Source organism: Lampetra fluviatilis, chromosome 50 (genome assembly GCF_964198595.1).
Source record: "Lampetra fluviatilis chromosome 50, kcLamFluv1.1, whole genome shotgun sequence".
In the NCBI taxonomy this organism is placed as follows: Eukaryota; Metazoa; Chordata; class Hyperoartia; order Petromyzontiformes; family Petromyzontidae; genus Lampetra; species Lampetra fluviatilis.
Window position 1 is genome coordinate 9,485,442 of NC_136324.1, and position 17,760 is coordinate 9,503,201.

General features: G+C 52.6%; 1 protein-coding gene across 1 annotated transcript in view; it reads left to right on the forward strand.

Moving 5' to 3' along the window:
- The window catches only part of LOC144948698 (inositol polyphosphate 5-phosphatase OCRL-like), a 51,454-nt gene extending 34,202 nt beyond the window's left edge, over positions 1-17,252 (forward strand). The window contains exons 16-22 of the mRNA XM_078878364.1: positions 412-577; positions 2,964-3,175; positions 4,954-5,052; positions 11,746-11,830; positions 13,213-13,340; positions 14,270-14,381; positions 15,574-17,252. Coding sequence (XP_078734490.1) covers positions 412-577; positions 2,964-3,175; positions 4,954-5,052; positions 11,746-11,830; positions 13,213-13,340; positions 14,270-14,381; positions 15,574-15,698 — 927 coding nt within the window. The 3' untranslated portion in view covers positions 15,699-17,252. The remainder of the gene's footprint in view (positions 1-411; positions 578-2,963; positions 3,176-4,953; positions 5,053-11,745; positions 11,831-13,212; positions 13,341-14,269; positions 14,382-15,573) is intronic.
- The last annotated feature ends 508 nt before the right edge of the window (positions 17,253-17,760 follow it).

Consider the following 17,760-nt stretch of genomic DNA (forward strand, 5'->3'; position numbering starts at 1 on the left):
CACCGGTTGTGCCGACTCCAGAGCGACCACACGCAGCCCATCGTGAAACCGCGCTCGCCCCCCGTGCGCAGGTGCAAGCAGCCGGGCGTAGCGCCTCCGATTAACGCGGTCAGCTACGTATGGTGCGAAAGAAGCCCAACGTACTTTACATACAATCACCGCTCCCCCATACGGTTACAGTCGGTGCTTGGCCTTGAGAACTCAGGCTTTCCTGGACGCATAAAGGGCATCGCTGTTGCACAAGCCATCGCCCCTTCTCGTGGCTCGTCGCCGCCACTTGGCAATCCCAGACGGATCGGCGCCTCCGACGAGCACGGTCGGCTGCATGCGGTGCGGAGGAAGTTCAACGTACATACACACAGGCGTACTTTACGTGCCGAGCGGACGCAACAGTGACGTCGCCGTATGCAGTTCTCCTTCCCAGAGGTGAAGTTCCGGCAGCTCCGCACGGAGACGCTGCTGATCCGCAACGACGGACAAGTGCCGTGCACCTTCGAGTTCGTGCCCAAGCTCAACGACACGGACTACTGCAAGCCCTGGCTCAGCGTGAAGCCCATCAAGGGCTTCATCATGAAAGGTGGCCCCTCGTCTGTTACTCTACCACTCTGCCACTGTACATATCGCTATGGTCCGCATGGCGCTAAAGCCAATCCACTGCTGAACAAGGGCCTCCCCTCGCCGCGTGGACCGTGCGGGTTATTTGACCATAACCTGTGGGTTGGTGACCGCGGGGAGCATAGACACTGGAGTGTAGTACAGTGCAACAATGGATTTTGCTGCACCGCCCTCTTCTGACAGAGTAGGTCCACAACAGCCGAAAACACCCGTTTTACACAACCCTACGTGTGCATGATGTATCCTAACTTGTTCTTACTTGTGCTGTCACTTCATCACTCACACCGTCACTCACTCCACCACTCACTCCATCACTCACTCCATCACTCACTCCACCACTCACTCCATCACTCACTCCATCACTCACTCCATCACTCACTCCATCACTCACTCCACCACTCACTCCACCACTCACTCCATCACTCACTCCATCACTCACTTCACCACTCACTCCATCACTCACTCCATCACTCACTCCACCACTCACTTCACCACTCACTCCATCACTCACTCCACCACTCACTCCATCACTCACTCCATCACTCACTCCACCACTCACTCCACCACTCACTCCACCACTCACTCCATCACTCACTCCACCACTCCATCACTCACTTCACCACTCACTCCATCACTCACTCCACCACTCCATCACTCACTCCATCACTCACTCCACCACTCCATCACTCACTCCACCCCTCCATCACTCACTCCATCACTCACTCCACCACTCCATCACCCACTCCATCACTCACTCCACCACTCACTCCATCACTCACTCGATCACTCACTCCACCACTCACTCCATCACTCACTCCACCACTCACTCCATCACTCACTCCATCACTCACTCCATCACTCACTCCACCACTCACTCCACCACTCACTCCATCACTCACTCCACCACTCCATCACTCACTTCACCACTCACTCCATCACTCACTCCACCACTCCATCACTCACTCCATCACTCACTCCACCACTCCATCACTCAATCACTCACTCCATCACTCACTCCACCACTCCATCACTCACTCCATCACTCACTCCACCACTCACTCCATCACTCACTCGATCACTCACTCCACCACTCACTCCATCACTCACTCCACCACTCACTCCATCACTCACTCCATCACTCACTCCACCACTCACTCCACCACTCACTTTACCACTCACTCCATCACTCACTCCACCACTCCATCACTCACTTCACCACTCACTCCATCACTCACTCCACCACTCACTCCACCACTCACTCCACCACTCACTCCATCACTCACTCCACCACTCCATCACTCACTCCACCACTCACTCCATCACTCACTCCACCACTCCACCACTCACTCCACCACTCACTCCATCACTCACTCCACCACTCCATCACTCACTTCACCACTCCATCACTCACTTCACCACTCCATCACTCACTCCACCACTCACTCCATCACTCACTCCACCACTCACTCCACCACTCACTCCATCACTCACTCCACCACTCCATCACTCACTTCACCACTCACTCCACCACTCACTCCATCACTCACTCCATCACTCACTCCACCACTCACTCCACCACTCACTCCATCACTCACTCCATCACTCACTCCACCACTCCATCACTCACTTCACCACTCACTCCATCACTCACTCCACCACTCCATCACTCACTTCACCACTCACTCCACCACTCACTCCATCACTCACTCCACCACTTCATCACTCACTTCACCACTCACTCCATCACTCACTCCACCACTCCATCACTCACTTCACCACTCACTCCACCACTCACTCCATCACTCACTCCACCACTCCATCACTCACTTCACCACTCACTCCATCACTCACTCCACCACTCCACCACTCACTCCACCACTCACTCCATCACTCACTCCCCCACTCCATCACTCACTCCACCACTCACTCCATCACTCACTCCATCACTCACTCCACCACTCCACCACTCACTTCACCACTCACTCCATCAATCACTCCACCACTCCATCACTCACTCCACCACTCACTCCACCACTCACTCCACCACTCACTCCATCACTCACTCCACCACTCCACCACTCACTCCACCACTCACTCCACCACTCACTCCATCACTCACTCCACCACTCACTCCACCACTCACTTCACCACTCACTCCACCACTCACTCCATCACTCACTCCACCACCCACTCCATCACTCACTCCACCACTCACTCCACCACTCACTCCACCACTCACTCCACCACTCACTCCACCACTCACTCCACCACTCACTCCACCACTCACTCCACCACTCACTTCATGGCGCACGCCGCCACCGCCCACGCCGTTGTTTCCCGGCACGCAGGGGAGCAGGTGGCGGTGGCCATCGAGGTCTACGTGAACCAGGAGATGGCGTCGCTGCTGGGCGGCGGGCAGGGCCGCAGCCTGGAAGACATCCTGGTGCTGCACCTGCAGGACGGCCGCGACCACTTCCTCATTATCACCGGCTCCTACACCGAGAGCTGCTTCGGCGCCTCGCTCTCGGCTCTGTGCCGCACTACGCAGCCCCTCGCCCTGGTCAGTATGTATGTTGTGTGTGTGTTGTATGTGTATGTGTTGAACTTCTTTCGCACCATACGCAGCCAGCCATACCAATCGGAGGTGTGCGGGGAAGGACAACAAACTAAACAAAAAATGCAGTTTTTAAGAAATTAGTTTATTAATCTGGATGATGATTTAAAAGAGCATAGCTCTAATCTTGGAAGGAAGAGCATTCCTGACGATTGCAAAAGCGCATCTGAAAGCCCGCGATGAGGTGACCGTCTTTATCCGATGGCTGGCCAAAACGCCGCTGCTGCTGAGAGGATGACCTGAGTTCGCTTGATGGTTCATGCTTCTTGATGATATTGGCAAGGTATTGTGGTTCATTTGCGGGAAGCACTTTGTGTGTAATGAGTGCGACCTACTTAATGTATTTGTTTGGCAACCGGAAGCCAATGCAGCTCAGCGAGCAGGGACGGACATGGACGAATCTTGGAGTGGACCCGTCTCGACACGTGCCAAAGAATATTGTACACGCTGCAGCTTACAAATGTTTATGCCAGACGTCCCGTAGAGTAGTGAGTTGCAATAATCGAGCCTTGTCGATGCGCCGCTACACGCCACCGTGTCGGCTGTGTCACCACTCAATTGTGGCCGAATGTGTCGTAGAGCCCTGATATGGAAATTGCTCGACCTGACTGTATTTTCCACGTGGTGATCAAACAACATATTCTGGTCGAGTGTGGTGCCGAGGGTCTTTAGGTGAGTAGAAAGCTGAATCCTGGAGTCTGCGACCACCACACCTGATCCTCCCGCGGCCCGGCACGACGCTGTGAGAGAGTGGAGTCGGTGGGTGCCCGGCACGGCTCTGTGAGGGAACCTGGTACTGAACGTACAATGGAGATAATCGATGGTTCGTTGTCAATACAGGAACGACTCGACAAGTCTCAAGACTGTTTTCTCAGGGAGGTCCTGCATTGGGAGTGGTTTGTGTATGAGAGGAGTTACAAGAGCAAACCCTCGTACTGAAAGGGGGATGGCAATCCGCAATCGACACACGTTGGACCTGAACCCACTTGCATGCTGCCATCTCGCAAACACCACGTGCCGGCTGTGGTGAGGGGCGGCACACTAAGCGGTCGTCTCCGCGTGCTCCCACTCATCCGGCACGGCGAGCGTTCGCAGCCTCTCGCCGTGCCGGGTAACCCCAGCTCGTGTTTATCACCGTGCGGTCGTGCGCAGATATTTGTTGCGACGAGGAATTTTTCCCCAAACTTGGTCCAGATTTGCGCGCCGGTTGTGCTGTCGGCATCACTTCGCGCAATGATGGATCCATCTGGAGCTCTCCCAGAGCAGTGCAACAATTTGCAATGAGAGAACGGACCACGGAAGCGGATGCCTCAGATCTACTCTAGAGAGATCCCCTTTTCTTTCAAGTGACCTTTGCTCCACGCGGGGGGGGGGGCGCTCCTTCCCACCGTGCTGCGCGGGGTCATGCTCATCGCATCGCAGCCGCACCAGTGTTGTTAATTATCGCAGCTGGAATTATGGGGGTGTTCTTTTCATTCAGCGAGCAGGAAGCGGGCCGAGTCCATCAACTCGCTACACGGGAGAGCGCGGTTTTCTCATCACAGGCAGTGGCTGAAACCCAGATTGGAACCCAGGTCCCGGCGTTGCTGCCCGAGCCCTCTGACCTCCGAGCCAAACGATCACCGATTTTTCTGTCGCTGGCTTGGCGGGAATGAGCGCCGTTCCACTCTCCTCCTCCTCCCCTCCCCCTCCCCCCCCCACCCTCCTGCGTGCGCGTGACGCAGGTGAACACGCACGACGTGGGGGAGCAGAACAGTGCGCAGGACATTCCCAAGGAGATGTGGATCCTCGTGAACCACCTGTACCGCAACGCGCTCACGCAGGTACGGACAGGCGGTGGCATGCGGGTGAGCGAGCGAGCCGCTGGGGAGAGCGTCTGCTGACGATGTCGCAGTCTGCTGACGTGGGGCCCTTTCGTCCAATCCACTGCTGGATGAGGGCCTTTCCACGCCGGTTTGTGTGCAGTGCGGTGGTCGCCCGTCCTAGCACCGTCCCAGGCTCTCTACCCTGCTTGGTCGTGAAAAATAATGTGGGCGCATTTCCATGGCGATTTCGTCAAAGGCTGCTTCCTACGTGTTAATCATTGCAAGCAGTAAAAAAAATTGGTATTGCTAGGCCAGGTGGTGACACCTGTCCTCCGGTTGGTTGGCAGGCCAACCAAAGGGAACATTCGACGTTTGCCCGGCCGCAAGCGGCCTCCGTGAGCAACGCTTGGAGCACTCAATGAGCGCGTGAGCCCACGGACGAAGGCGCCGCACTTTGCACAGCGTGCCTACGGTGGAAAAAAGTAACCCGTTGCATATGGCACGATAAATGTGAGACAGATGTTTTGCACTGTCCAAGCTCCACCACTCATTGCCTCACCAATGAAGATGGAATTTCGTGAATGATTCGCCTCGGCAAGCTCCATCTAGGGACGCCTGACTGCCTGCTGATATTTCAAAGTGTCCTCCTACCCACCAACTCCCCCGCAGTCTTCAGAACGGGTTCTGTGTGTTCGTGCATCGCTTCGTCAACAACACTGACGTGTGTTTGTATCAGTGTGCAATTGTGTTTATTGATATTAGTCGAGTGTGTGGGGGGAACGGTAGTGCAATGGTTAGTGCGTTGCGCTATAAATCTGGTGACCCGAGTTTGATTCCCGCTCACAGCCAACACCAGTGACGATTACCAGAATTGGTCCTGGTGCCTCCCCTAGGTCGACTTAGGCTCAAATGAGTACCTGGTGCGCTGTGTAAACGTCGCCACTGGGGAGACAAAGGTGTCCGGGCGTGGTGCTGGCCACACACCCCCTCGTGTGCCGTGCCGGGCTTCATAGGTGCTCGCTCACAGCCCTTGCCCCAACAGTCTGTTCAGGCTATACGGGGGATCTTTGTCTTTTGTGCAGTGCACCTAGCATGGCATGGGGGGTAGGGTGGGGGTGGGCGGGAGGGGTCCAACTGTGGCAGGCAAGGTGAAGGCCTCAGTGTTCTCGCGAGCGAGCGAGCGATGCTGCCGCTGTGGTGAGATGCGGTGACGTTCTGCTCTGCCCTCCCTGGTGGGGCATTGGAGAGGGTGGGGAAGCTCTGGCTCGGAATCGGGGAGAGAGAGGACGCAGCGGAAAGCGAAGCCGGATTGAAGTTAAAAATCAGTGATTTTCTGCTCAATTGAGCATTGCGGCAGTGTTTAGCATCGCCAAAATGCTCTACAAAAGAACGACTACTGTTGAGTTCCCCATAAAGTGATGAACATTTATTCACCACAGAGGGATGATGGGCTGGGTTTCTGAAATATAGTGCTGGACAAATGAATGTGCTTATGACCTCGCAGGGAGTGAACTCGCATCGTTCCGATTGGCAGCTGCTTGCTCTCCTACACTGAGCCTCCTGGTAGGTGGCTGGCCAAATTGTCTGTGATCTGATATCACGATTCTCTGTGATCCGATGTTACGATTGTCCCATGCAGGCAGAGCAGAACGTACGGCTAACCCATGTCCGTAAGGAAAAATGATCAACAATATTGGTTGAGTTTCTTATATTCTCCGCAACGACGCCAATGACTTGGCCGCTATATAAGTTTCCACACGATCAGCCACCCACTTCGTGGCGCCTGCAGTTGGGATAGCCAGGTCGCTTCTGAAAAAGAGCTACGCAGCTTTATCTAGTTAAACAAATATATTTTAGTAGATTAGTTCATGTATTTTTCCCTACCTCAGCAGCTCTCACCTGATGACGATTGCTTGTGTTGCGATCAAAACGTCGTGATATTGTTATTATTTGTATTATTTTATTATATTTTTTCTATCTACGTGGCTTTACCGAAAGACCCAAAGAATAGTTTAGTTCATTGACGACATTTTTTGGCGTAAATCCCCTCCCCCGTGGTCCAACCCAAGAACACATCTGGATCAGCCGACGATGCATCCGAAGTTGGTGACGGACCTCAAAGCTTGCCGCGGGTTTGCACGCTGTGTTTAGGGCCATCTGGGGCACGTTTGGGGCCGTTGCTAGCCGCTGTTGATGTTGGGCACACACCCAATGCCTCGGCTACATTGCTGCCCATATATCGAGCTGCCGCTGCGGTTCTGCAGTTAACGTGGCCACTCGCATTTTCGCCAGACTTGAGCTGCATTGGGGCTTGGTGGGCGACGTTATGTCCGCTCTGTGTGAGGCCGTGAAGTTAATCTGTTACTCCTGTCTTTTTAGACTCACGCAGAGACCCACAAACTTAACTTTGAGACTCGTAGACCTCCACAGAGGAACAATCACAAAGACCCATAACTCGTGTTGAGACCCATAGACTTACATAGAGATATTTAAAAGCACTAAGATCTACAGAATTACATAGAGATCTGTAAAATTTGAAACCCATAGACTTACGTAGAGATATGTCGAATTACAGAGACCCATCGACTTACGTAGAGATCTATTAAATTGCAGAGACCCATCGTCTTACGTAAAGATCTGTAGAATTATGGAGACCCATAGACTTACGTAGATATCTATTAAATTACAGAGACCCATCGACTTACGTAAAGATCTGTAGAATTATGGAGACCCATAGACTTACGTAGAGATCTATCAAATTACAGAGACCCATAGACTTACATTGAGATCTGTTGAATTACAGAGACCCAAAGACTTACATAGAGATCCGAACAATCGCAGAGAATCATGGACTTTTATAGAGATCTGTAGAATCACAGAGATCCACATACTTACCTAGAGATACAAACAATCGCACAGACCCATAGACTTACAAATGTAATAAAAAAAAATATTTCTCATCAGGCCCCATGGTGTATAGTGCAGTCACCACGCTTGTCCACTCCGTCTCTCTGTGTATCTGCAATGAAGAAGGCCCATTGCCTGAAACGTCACTTTTTATCTTTTTTTCATGTTAGTATACGGATTTAAGGGCAGTGATATTGAAGAATGTGTTGAGTTTTCTGTTTTTTCGACTTGCATAGAGACCCATAGACTGACATAGAGACCCATAGACTTACACAGAGACCCATAGACTCACACATAGACATGTAGACTCGCATAGTGACACATGGTCCTGGGACACAGCAGTTAACGCATTCTAAGACGGGGGAGACGTGACGTGTGGTGCCAGTGAAGTTGAATGGCTGAGCCTTAGGAGTGAACTGTGACTGCTTTTGGGGATCTGGCAAATCACCCTACTGGGGAAATTCCACCTCTTTCAAGGATGTCAGAATCAGAATCTGTATTTTTCCTTCAAAAATTCGAAGAGCTATGAAGCTCTTTTTCAAAGATGTCCAGGAGGTGGCGGGTCAGTACACACATGCAGAGTTGGGTTTGGCAACTCCTCACCAAGTGGTTCTCATTTTTTATTTGGCCCAGGAGGGAGGATGGGCTGAGTTGACCACTAACCAGGATGTGAACTGACAGGAGTTTGATTGTCGCACGCTGAGACCACAGTGCCAATCCTGGCGGTGTTATGCCATATCTAACAACAACAACAGTCTTTGTCAATCCGCTGCTGGATGAAGGACTTCAAATGCAGTTGTTAGGCTGCACTTCACTGAATCCTGGTGAGTGCGGGTTGGTGACGGAGGAGACGAGCCTGACTCCGACAGCGCTCGGCGGCGGTGTGAGCCACGGCCCGGATTGTGAGGGCACTGCACCAGCCACTGCACCGCTGCTCCGTCCCCTGTCTGTACGGCGAACCGTTACTGCTTGACGCAGATCGGCGTTCACTGTGCGATGCTGCCAGAATGGTTTCCTCCCGTAAAACGGCTCGTGCGGAATATTTATCTGCAGTCCCCTGAACGGTTCATAATGTTCCGGCTTGTTTCTATGAAGTAGGTGCTTGCACCACGCGCTACTCTCGGGGGGGATGTTTAAGCTTATTTTTGCGAGGAATACTCTTCACCGTTTATGTGCAAGAGCAGCCAAGTTAGAAATGGGGGGGTCAGCCAGGTTAAGTAAACGAAAAGCTGTGTAAAAAGATTGAAAGGGAAAGTGGCTCCATTAAACAGTCGCTCAAGTGAGAGGTGGCTGAGTCAGCACTCTGAGTTTCCCGGGTTCCAACCCAAGCCTGTGATGAAACTCAACTCGACGATTTGTTTTATTTTACCAGGTAGTGCACCACGGGGCTACGCAGCTACTTTTGTGACCCGGCCACCACAGGTGACAGCTCAACCAAGTGGTATTAGCACCACGAGGTCATTTATAGCAGGCAAATACTCTTAAACGCACGTCGATAATTATAAAAGTGGAGGGAACAACCGGAGGACCTGGAGAAAAATCCACGCGACCACGGGGAGAACATGCAAAGTCCAAAATATACAGGTGTCAGGGTTGGGATCGACCTCCTCTAAATCAGACGAGGACGTTAACATCTCGTTAAACTGGGTAGCTCTAGTCGAGTGAGTTTGATGGCCTCAATCCAGTCACCAGTGACTGCACGCACGCAAAAAATTAAAGTCACCTTAAATTTAGTTCAGCGATTAATTTGTAAAAAAAAATTCCAGCCCTGAGAATTAAAACATCGGCGTGACTGTCACGCGACGCACATTACTCTCAGATGGCAGGGCGGCTGAGAAAGTTCTAACGCCCCTACCATGTGGACAAGAGGTCGCGAGGTCACTTGAAGGCGCTCTCCATCTTACCGATAGCTCGGTGTTCACGTGCAGTTGTATCGAGGGGACTGTGTGTGTGCTGTAGTGGTGTGATCTGGGGCTGTTCTTTCTGTTGTTCTGCTGTCTTGCCCAAGCTTGGGAATTGGTTTAATTAAACAATTTCAGCTTATATACTTGATCTATTTAACGTATTTATTTTTAGTGATTAGCTTACCTTTCCTATGGTTTTAACATTCAAAGCTGCCCCCCCCTACTCGGAGGACGTCTGTGAAATCGAGCTTTGTAGCTCATCGGAATTCCTCTAGGATGAATAAAGATGGTGACTTCCGACCGTCGGAGGTCGATATATATCCGTGTTGGCGGCCGTTGTCTAACACGGCAGGTCGCGCCGCTCTCTGCAAGCGATCCGAATGGGCACTTGGTGGTGCGACGCCGACAGCGCGGTCGGCGTACGATTCGGGGGAAAACATTCCAGCGACGAGAAACCCTAAACGAGGGCCGAATCTACAAAAAGACCCCAGTTATTTAAAACGAGAAACCCTCTAAATATGTAGAACTTGTGAAAGTAGACAAAGTGAGTTTTTTGGTATCGGCGTCCGTGGTACTTTGTAACTTTTTTTCCGGGGCAGAGCCAGGTTTGGTCCAGCAGAGTGCCCTGTTTCTTGGCCCACGCCTGACCCGCAGAGGCTCGTGGGCCACGCGTGACCCGTGGAGCCTCACGGGCCACACGTGACCCGCCGCGAATGTGGGGGGGGGGATTGCTGAGGCAACGTACATTATGCATGTGCATTATGCGAGCCCTTTGAACTTGTCCTTCCTGTCTATTGTGTCTAAAGAACACTTACTTCTTTTGGCAAGGTGACTTCTATAAACAAAAGGAAGGAGCAGCAATGGGCTCTCCTTTGTCTCCTGTGATAGCGAATTTGTACATGGAAGGTTTTGAAACAAAAGCAATAGCTTCAAGCACACTAAAACCCTCTGCTTGGTTTAGATATGTGGATGACACATTGGTGGTCTGGCCACACGGCAAAGATACACTGAACGCAATTATAAATCATCTCAACTCGCAAAACCCATCCATCCAGTTCACTATGGAAGGAGAAGCTTGAAGAACTCTCCAATTTCTGGATATTCTGCTCAGACGGGGTAGAAATGGTAAAATAACACACAGTGTTTACCGACAGAAAACGCATACTGACGCCTATCTGAATGCAGAATCACACCATCACCCCGCACAGAAATTTGCTCTTATCAAGACGCTCATTCATTGAGCTAAGAAAGTGTCAGATGGTGACAGTCTGAGAAGTGAAATTGAACATGTTAAAGAAGCTACATCATGGGACCTCCTTTGCCAGTACCAAAATATGAGAATAGGTTTTCCCCTTTTTTCTGGCAACAAAACAGCTGTGTTAAGATGTTAAAACACCAAACTGAAACCTTTTACAAGGAATCATGTCTGCATTAACCACAATGCTTGTGGTCATAATGCAAAAAAAAACGTACTCTGAATATATATGCATTGTCTTTGAAACTGATTGGTCCACACCATTGCATTCTGACCACAAGTATTGTGGTTAATGCAGACATGGTTCCTTGTGAAAGGTTTCAGTTTGGTGTTGGGAGTGGTCCTCACTGTGGCCATGGCAGCAGAGAAGAGCCAGTGCCGTTCCTCCATGGGGCCTTGAGTCGGCTTCTCGTTCTGAGCTCCACTGCTCCCCCTCGACACCTTGTGCCGTTGGGTGTCGCCAGGGCTCCGTTTCGGCCGATGGAGGAGGCGAGCTCACGTGGTTCCACAATGGACGTCTTGAATTCAGACGGGAGGGCGGTTGGTGGCGATGGTGGGGATTTGTTGGCGATATGCTGAGCCGGTGGGGGGGGGGGACAGAGATTAGGATTTTGCCGAGATCAACTCCGCGTGGTGTTTCCCCAGGAGGATCTGTTCCAGCAGCCGGGCCTCACCGCCGAAATGGAGGAGATCCGAGATTGCCTCGACACCGACATCCCCGACACACTCCGTATCCTTTCCGCCGATCGCACTTCGGTGTAAACACACGCGCACGCGCGCACGTACGCGCACACGCGCACGCTCGCTCGCGTGGTCGTGCACACACGACCTGTCACAGGTACGGTCAGACAAACCGACGTAGCATTGGGGAGAGGGCCTCACCCAGCAGTGTATTGACCGAGGGCTGTAACTGGCGTGCGCAAGAGGAGAAATCCATCCGCAGAATTGATCCGAGCTGGACGTGGAAGCGAGGGACGCGAGAGTCGATTCTCGAACCCGACCGCGCTCTGAATCGTCGTGACCACTCGTAGAATCGCCGCTCAGGGGTGACTGGTGGCGCCTCGACCCAGGGGGCTTTGGCTTCACGGCTCGTGCGGCGTTGGTGAACTGCTCGGCTTTAAGGTGGCCAGGAGATGGTGGCATAGCAATTATAGGCTGCTGAACGTGTCCGTGCAACAGCCTTGTTGGGTGTTCTCCGCAAATGTCGCTCATTGGAAAAGTTTGTGGTTTGACCTGGCAGGCCGCGCTATTTAATACTGCGGGTGTATCTACCTTGAAATACCACATTAGATGTTAAAGATCCCGTAATGTCACTCAAAAAATAGTAGTGCCATTATGAATAGTTTGCCCGCAAATGATTCACTTGGCATCACGCACGGCAACATCACCCCCTACTGTGAAACTACTGCAGACTGTCTACAGAACACATCAGCGCCTTCCTTCGAGATTGCCTGAAGTGATTAGAATAGCGCAAATACACCAAGTGTACTAAGTATAATGGTTCGTATTATCTGCGTAGTTTGGTTTTTGTAGCACGATCAAAGCATTCACAAATGGAATTGGCCAAATATCGCAATGCAGGGCCCTGCTATAAAAACCTCTCGGGACTCGGCGAGGCCTCCCCGTGTACACGTGCAGTGGCTAGGCGATGTCAACTACCTCCTCGCCTGGTCTACAGGAGGATCGTGGGTTCGATCTCGACCCTGACGATGCCTGCTGTATATTTGGAGTTTGCGTATCTCTCTCCTCGTGGTCGCGTGGATTTTTCTCCGGGTCTTCCGGTTTTTCCCTCCACATTTAGAAACAACATCACGTGCTTGGAGTATTTGGCTGCTATAGATTTGCACGTGGTGATAAGCCACTTGGTTGGACTATCATTTGTAGCTAGATTGCTCCTGAAAACGAGCTATACTGCTCAGTGAGCCTTACCTGGTAAAATAAAAATAGTTTATCGTTTTACATGCGGGGAGAAACCTCCTCTTGTACGTGCGTGGGTCGTGTACGTGGGGAGTCCTCGCCGTGCACGTGCGTGGGTGGTGTGCACGGGGCGCTACCGGCGTGGTGCTGGGAGCGTGAGAGCCTTTGCGTGGCTGTTTCCTGAGCCCCGAGCAGCTGGGAGCAACCACTCGGTGGCCGAGTCGCTGCTCATGTTCCTGGAGGCGCTGGCCGAGCCCGTGGTAAGCTGCGAGCTCTACGCGCAGTGCCTCGCCAAGGCGAGCAGCGCCTCGCAGAGCAGCCAGGTGGGGTTACACCGTGGCGCGGCACACACCGCACCTCAGGACGCCGCACCATACAGCGGCACACCACAGCACACTGCAGTACACCGCACCGCAGTGCACCGCACCGCAGTACACCGCATCGGACTGCAGTACACCGCTACACACGGCTCCACACCGTGCCGCACTGCACCGCACCGCACCACTGTCTGCCGCACTGCAGCATAAACTCTCGCTGTCCATCAGCTCATAATGCAGCAGCTGCCTGAAATTCCACTTTTTGTGCAAATTTGGTGAGTATCGACCCCCAAAACGACAAACTGCCAGCAACAAACAGCGCCATCAAAGTTGTAATGAATACAAGTTTAATGAGTAACTTGTCTTGAGCAAGCTTGGGAAAAGGGACGATGGGAGGGAATTCCGAAGTAGAGCAGTGCGAGGAAATAAGCCCAGAGACATGTGATGACCGGTAGTGTGGTGAGTGGGCGAGAGGGCGAGCGATCGGGCGAAAGGTCGAGAGGGTGAGCAGGCGAAAGGTCGAGAGGGTGAGTAAGTTGTTGTGACCGATGGTTGAACGCAGTGTGGCTGAGACGAAGTAGTCGGTGTTTGGCAGTCCGAGTCCTCAATATGGGCGGAGTGGAAGAATCGGCGAGTGAAGTTCCAGGGATGAGTAACCGTGGTAGTAGCAGCAAGAGAAGAGCGATCGCGAGGTGACTGATCGCTGGTGAGTGACTGAGTGATATCACCTTGTCACATCTGCACGATGGAGCCACGAGAATCCTGCATCATTTAGCGGGATGTGTAACCCCTCCTCCCCAGTCATTGTCATCGTCGGTGCACGGCGCACTGTGCGGTCATTGTTGTGGACGTGGCATCGAGCGTTGTTCCTCCTCCCCCCCCCAACCCCCCCATTCCTTCTCCTCCCCCCCACCCTGCCGCCTCGTCACCACCAGGTGATTCAGCAGCTGCCCCGCTGCCACCTGAACACGTTCCGCTATCTCATGGCGTTCCTCAGAGAGCTGCTCAAGCACTCGGAGGACAACGGGGTCGACCTAAAGTTGCTCGGTAAGACGTCTATTTGCGTTTTGTTTGTCATCCCATGGGGGGGGGGGTGGGGGGGGGGGGGCGGCAGGGTGTTGGGGTAAGCGGCGACGCTCGTTGCCTCGCAGCAAAGAAGGGGGCCTGGGTTGGATTCCCAACTGGGGCGCTTGTCCGTGTGGGGTGTAGCGGTGTTCCGCAGCCCGTTGTTCTGCGTTCCGGGTTTCCTCCGGATTCTTAGGTTTCCTCCTCAAAAAATAAATATAAGCCCCCACAATGTAACCGGTCAGTTCACAATTCTCGTAAATCGCCTGATGATGCTGGATGTAGTCGCCAGTGAGAAACGTGGGTTTACTCTCCAACACACCCGTGGGGCTGCAGTAGTAACTCATTTGCAAGTTTTGTTTCCGTGACAAACCTTACTCATTGGCTGTGTCAGATGGTGGCGGGTTAACAACACATTTACACCAACGCGATCTCACCCCAAAAATGTTTAACCTTTATTATGAATGTAACCGGTGTTGGCCGAACATTCCAATGCTCAGAAATCACCCGAAAATTACTCGACTGGGCTCAAAAAGAGCAGCAGCAGCAACAACATTGCCCCCTGCTAAGAAAACTCGGCTAGGCCCTCCTGGAAAAGTCACGATCATCCCCATGAACATCATCTCATTATTATCATCATCGTCATCATCATCTTTACCACCATCATCCCCATGAACATCATCACCATGAACATCATCTTCTCACTATCGTCATCATCTTTACCAACATCATCACCATGAACATCACCGCAGTATCACTATCACCATCTTTACCACCATCATCACCATGAACATCATCTCCCATCATCATCATCATCTTCGATCACGCTTGTAATGACGATCCACGACAAACAGAAACCCGAGTGCGAAGTTGAGTTGCATCTTCGCGACGCACTCGGGAGACAGCCGGCCACGCGGATCCAAGGGTTTCACAAAACTTGGGAGAGACACAAACCGGAGAAAAAAGTGGAAGTTTTGGATATTCAGCTCCCCGTCGGCTTAACATGCGGCTTAGTTCGACAACGTCCAACGCATGTTGGGAATCGCCCCGTGCACCCCGCGCGCCCGTTCCTTCCAGCCGTTTTTAACGAACCGTCGCACGCCCCTTCCTCGTTTGCCGCCCCCTTCGCCACCGCCCCCCCTCGTCTCCCCCAACCCCTCCCCCCCCCTCCCAGCGACGGTGTTCGGGGGCCTGCTGCTCAGGCCGCCGGGCAAGCGGCGGGTGCTGAATTCCCAGGAGAAAGAGAAAGCCGCTGACTTCATCTTCAACTTCCTGGTGGAGGCAGCCTCGGCCGACTGAGTCCCGGCTGGCAGCAGCTCGTTCGGGGGGTGGCTCTCCGTAAGAACATCGACGGGACCAGGGCTATCAACTCTTTTTTGCCCGGAGGCCTCGCCCCCCCCCACCCCCCCCCATCCCCCCCCTGCCCCCCTCTGTGGGGCCCACTGGCCCCGACGCAACATTTCGCCCCTCTTCGTCTGGCGCCTGGGCCTCTGCGCCCCCATAGGCCCCTGGCGCAGTCGCGACCGCCGTTGTCGCCTGATAACTAACGCCGCTTAAGCTTCCGAGACGCGTGCACGTGCGCGCGAGGAGAGAGAGAGAGACGCCTGGACCCGTTGGGTCTCCCAACCCTCTGGTGTCGACGCGGCAAACAATCCTCCGCCGCATTGTGAAGACATCCCGATCGGGCTGTGCCTGCTGCAATGGGCAGGTGTGGTTGCTCGCTCGGTGAAGCTGGTCCCAAATCGACACCCGCTGACTTAATCGCTCGGGGTGACATTTTTTTTTTCAAACAAACGTTTAAATACAATCGAACGATCGCCGTTTTGATGTTGATGTCGAGCGGTGGGCGGCGCTCCGGACGACGGTGCGAGAGTTCGATTCCCGGTCGTGGCTAACATCGGTGGCGACATCCAAACCAGTCCTTTAAACCCGTTCTGAGAATCGTTTATTAATCGTGTTAAGGCCATCCGTGTGGATTCCACACGCATATATATATACGTATAACATGTCACTGCACTGTTTGTAAATAATTCACATTTTTATTTTGCGTGTATTGTAATATCAATCTTATCAATAATCAAATCTGTTAAGTGATCAACGAGCGGGGTATCCATACGTGAGCCGCTATGAGGATGAAACCGGCGCACTGTCGTCCATCGCTGCATCACGGCCGCTGCTGCCAGCCGCTCGCATCTCACCTCGGACAAGAGTGGGGGGGGGGCACCACGACGCAGTCCTTCGGGAGCTGCGGCGTCGGTTTTTTTCTTGTTGCTTGTGCACAAAGGGCGGCGGGCACGTTTTTTCACAATCATCTCCGTGTTGTCTGTCGTTCGCTTGACGCTGCTCGGAGCCCCCTGTTGTGCGGTGCTTGCATTGGGTTTGAACACCTCCTGACATTGTGTTTGTGTGTGTGTGTGTCTGTACACATCCTGGCATTGTGTTTGTGTGTGTCTGTACACCTCCTGGTGTGTGTGTGTACACCTCTTGGTGTGTGTGTGTGTGTGTCTGTACACTTCCTGGCGTGTGTGTACACCTCCTGGCGCGTGTGTGCACACGTGCTGATGTGTGTGTGAGTCTGTACACGCTACGCATAGTTCCACGTACACACACAACAGTCGCGGAGCGGACAGCTTGCGGGGTGGAGCTCCTAAGAGGTTCCCAGAGTTAAGTCGTACACGAGTTGGATTAGCAGTTCAAATAATACCATTATTTATTTTTTTGCGGCAGCTTTGGCACAAACAGAATGTCCCACAAAAAAGCGCGCTGCTGTACAATCCGAGATGACGTGAGATTACAAACCAGGAACGATGACTACTGAAAGAAATAAACACGATCGCTTGAAGGTGAAATAAATTATTTGGTGCTGTAGTAGCGTTGTAGCGGTGCGCAAGGACAACTTAACAAGAAACTCGACACGCTCGTCAATAACGCCGTCTTAGAAGAAACACGCATATAATGGGCGACGTTTCAGGCAATGACCCTTCTTCATGGCACTACACGGGTATAATAATTAAAAATACATGAGCGACGTTTCTTCATGGGACATACACGGGTGTATGTGCCATGAAGAAGGGTCATTGCCCGAAACGTCGCCCATTACATTATTCTTAAGACAGTGTTAAGTGATGAGTGCGTTGAATCATTCAAAGAGGCCAGGGAATAAGATTTGAGTTTTAAGATAAGATTTTAAGATACCAGTGGCAATGGGGGGTGGACGTTAGCGGTGGAGATTCCACATTCCCATGGTGGGGGCCAGTCCAGCGGGCAGCCGCTACTCACGTCCCACAAACTAGTACTCAATTTATTGACCGTGACTGACGATGTTGAACTGGTCGAGAATAACGACAGTGGCAGCCAAGGG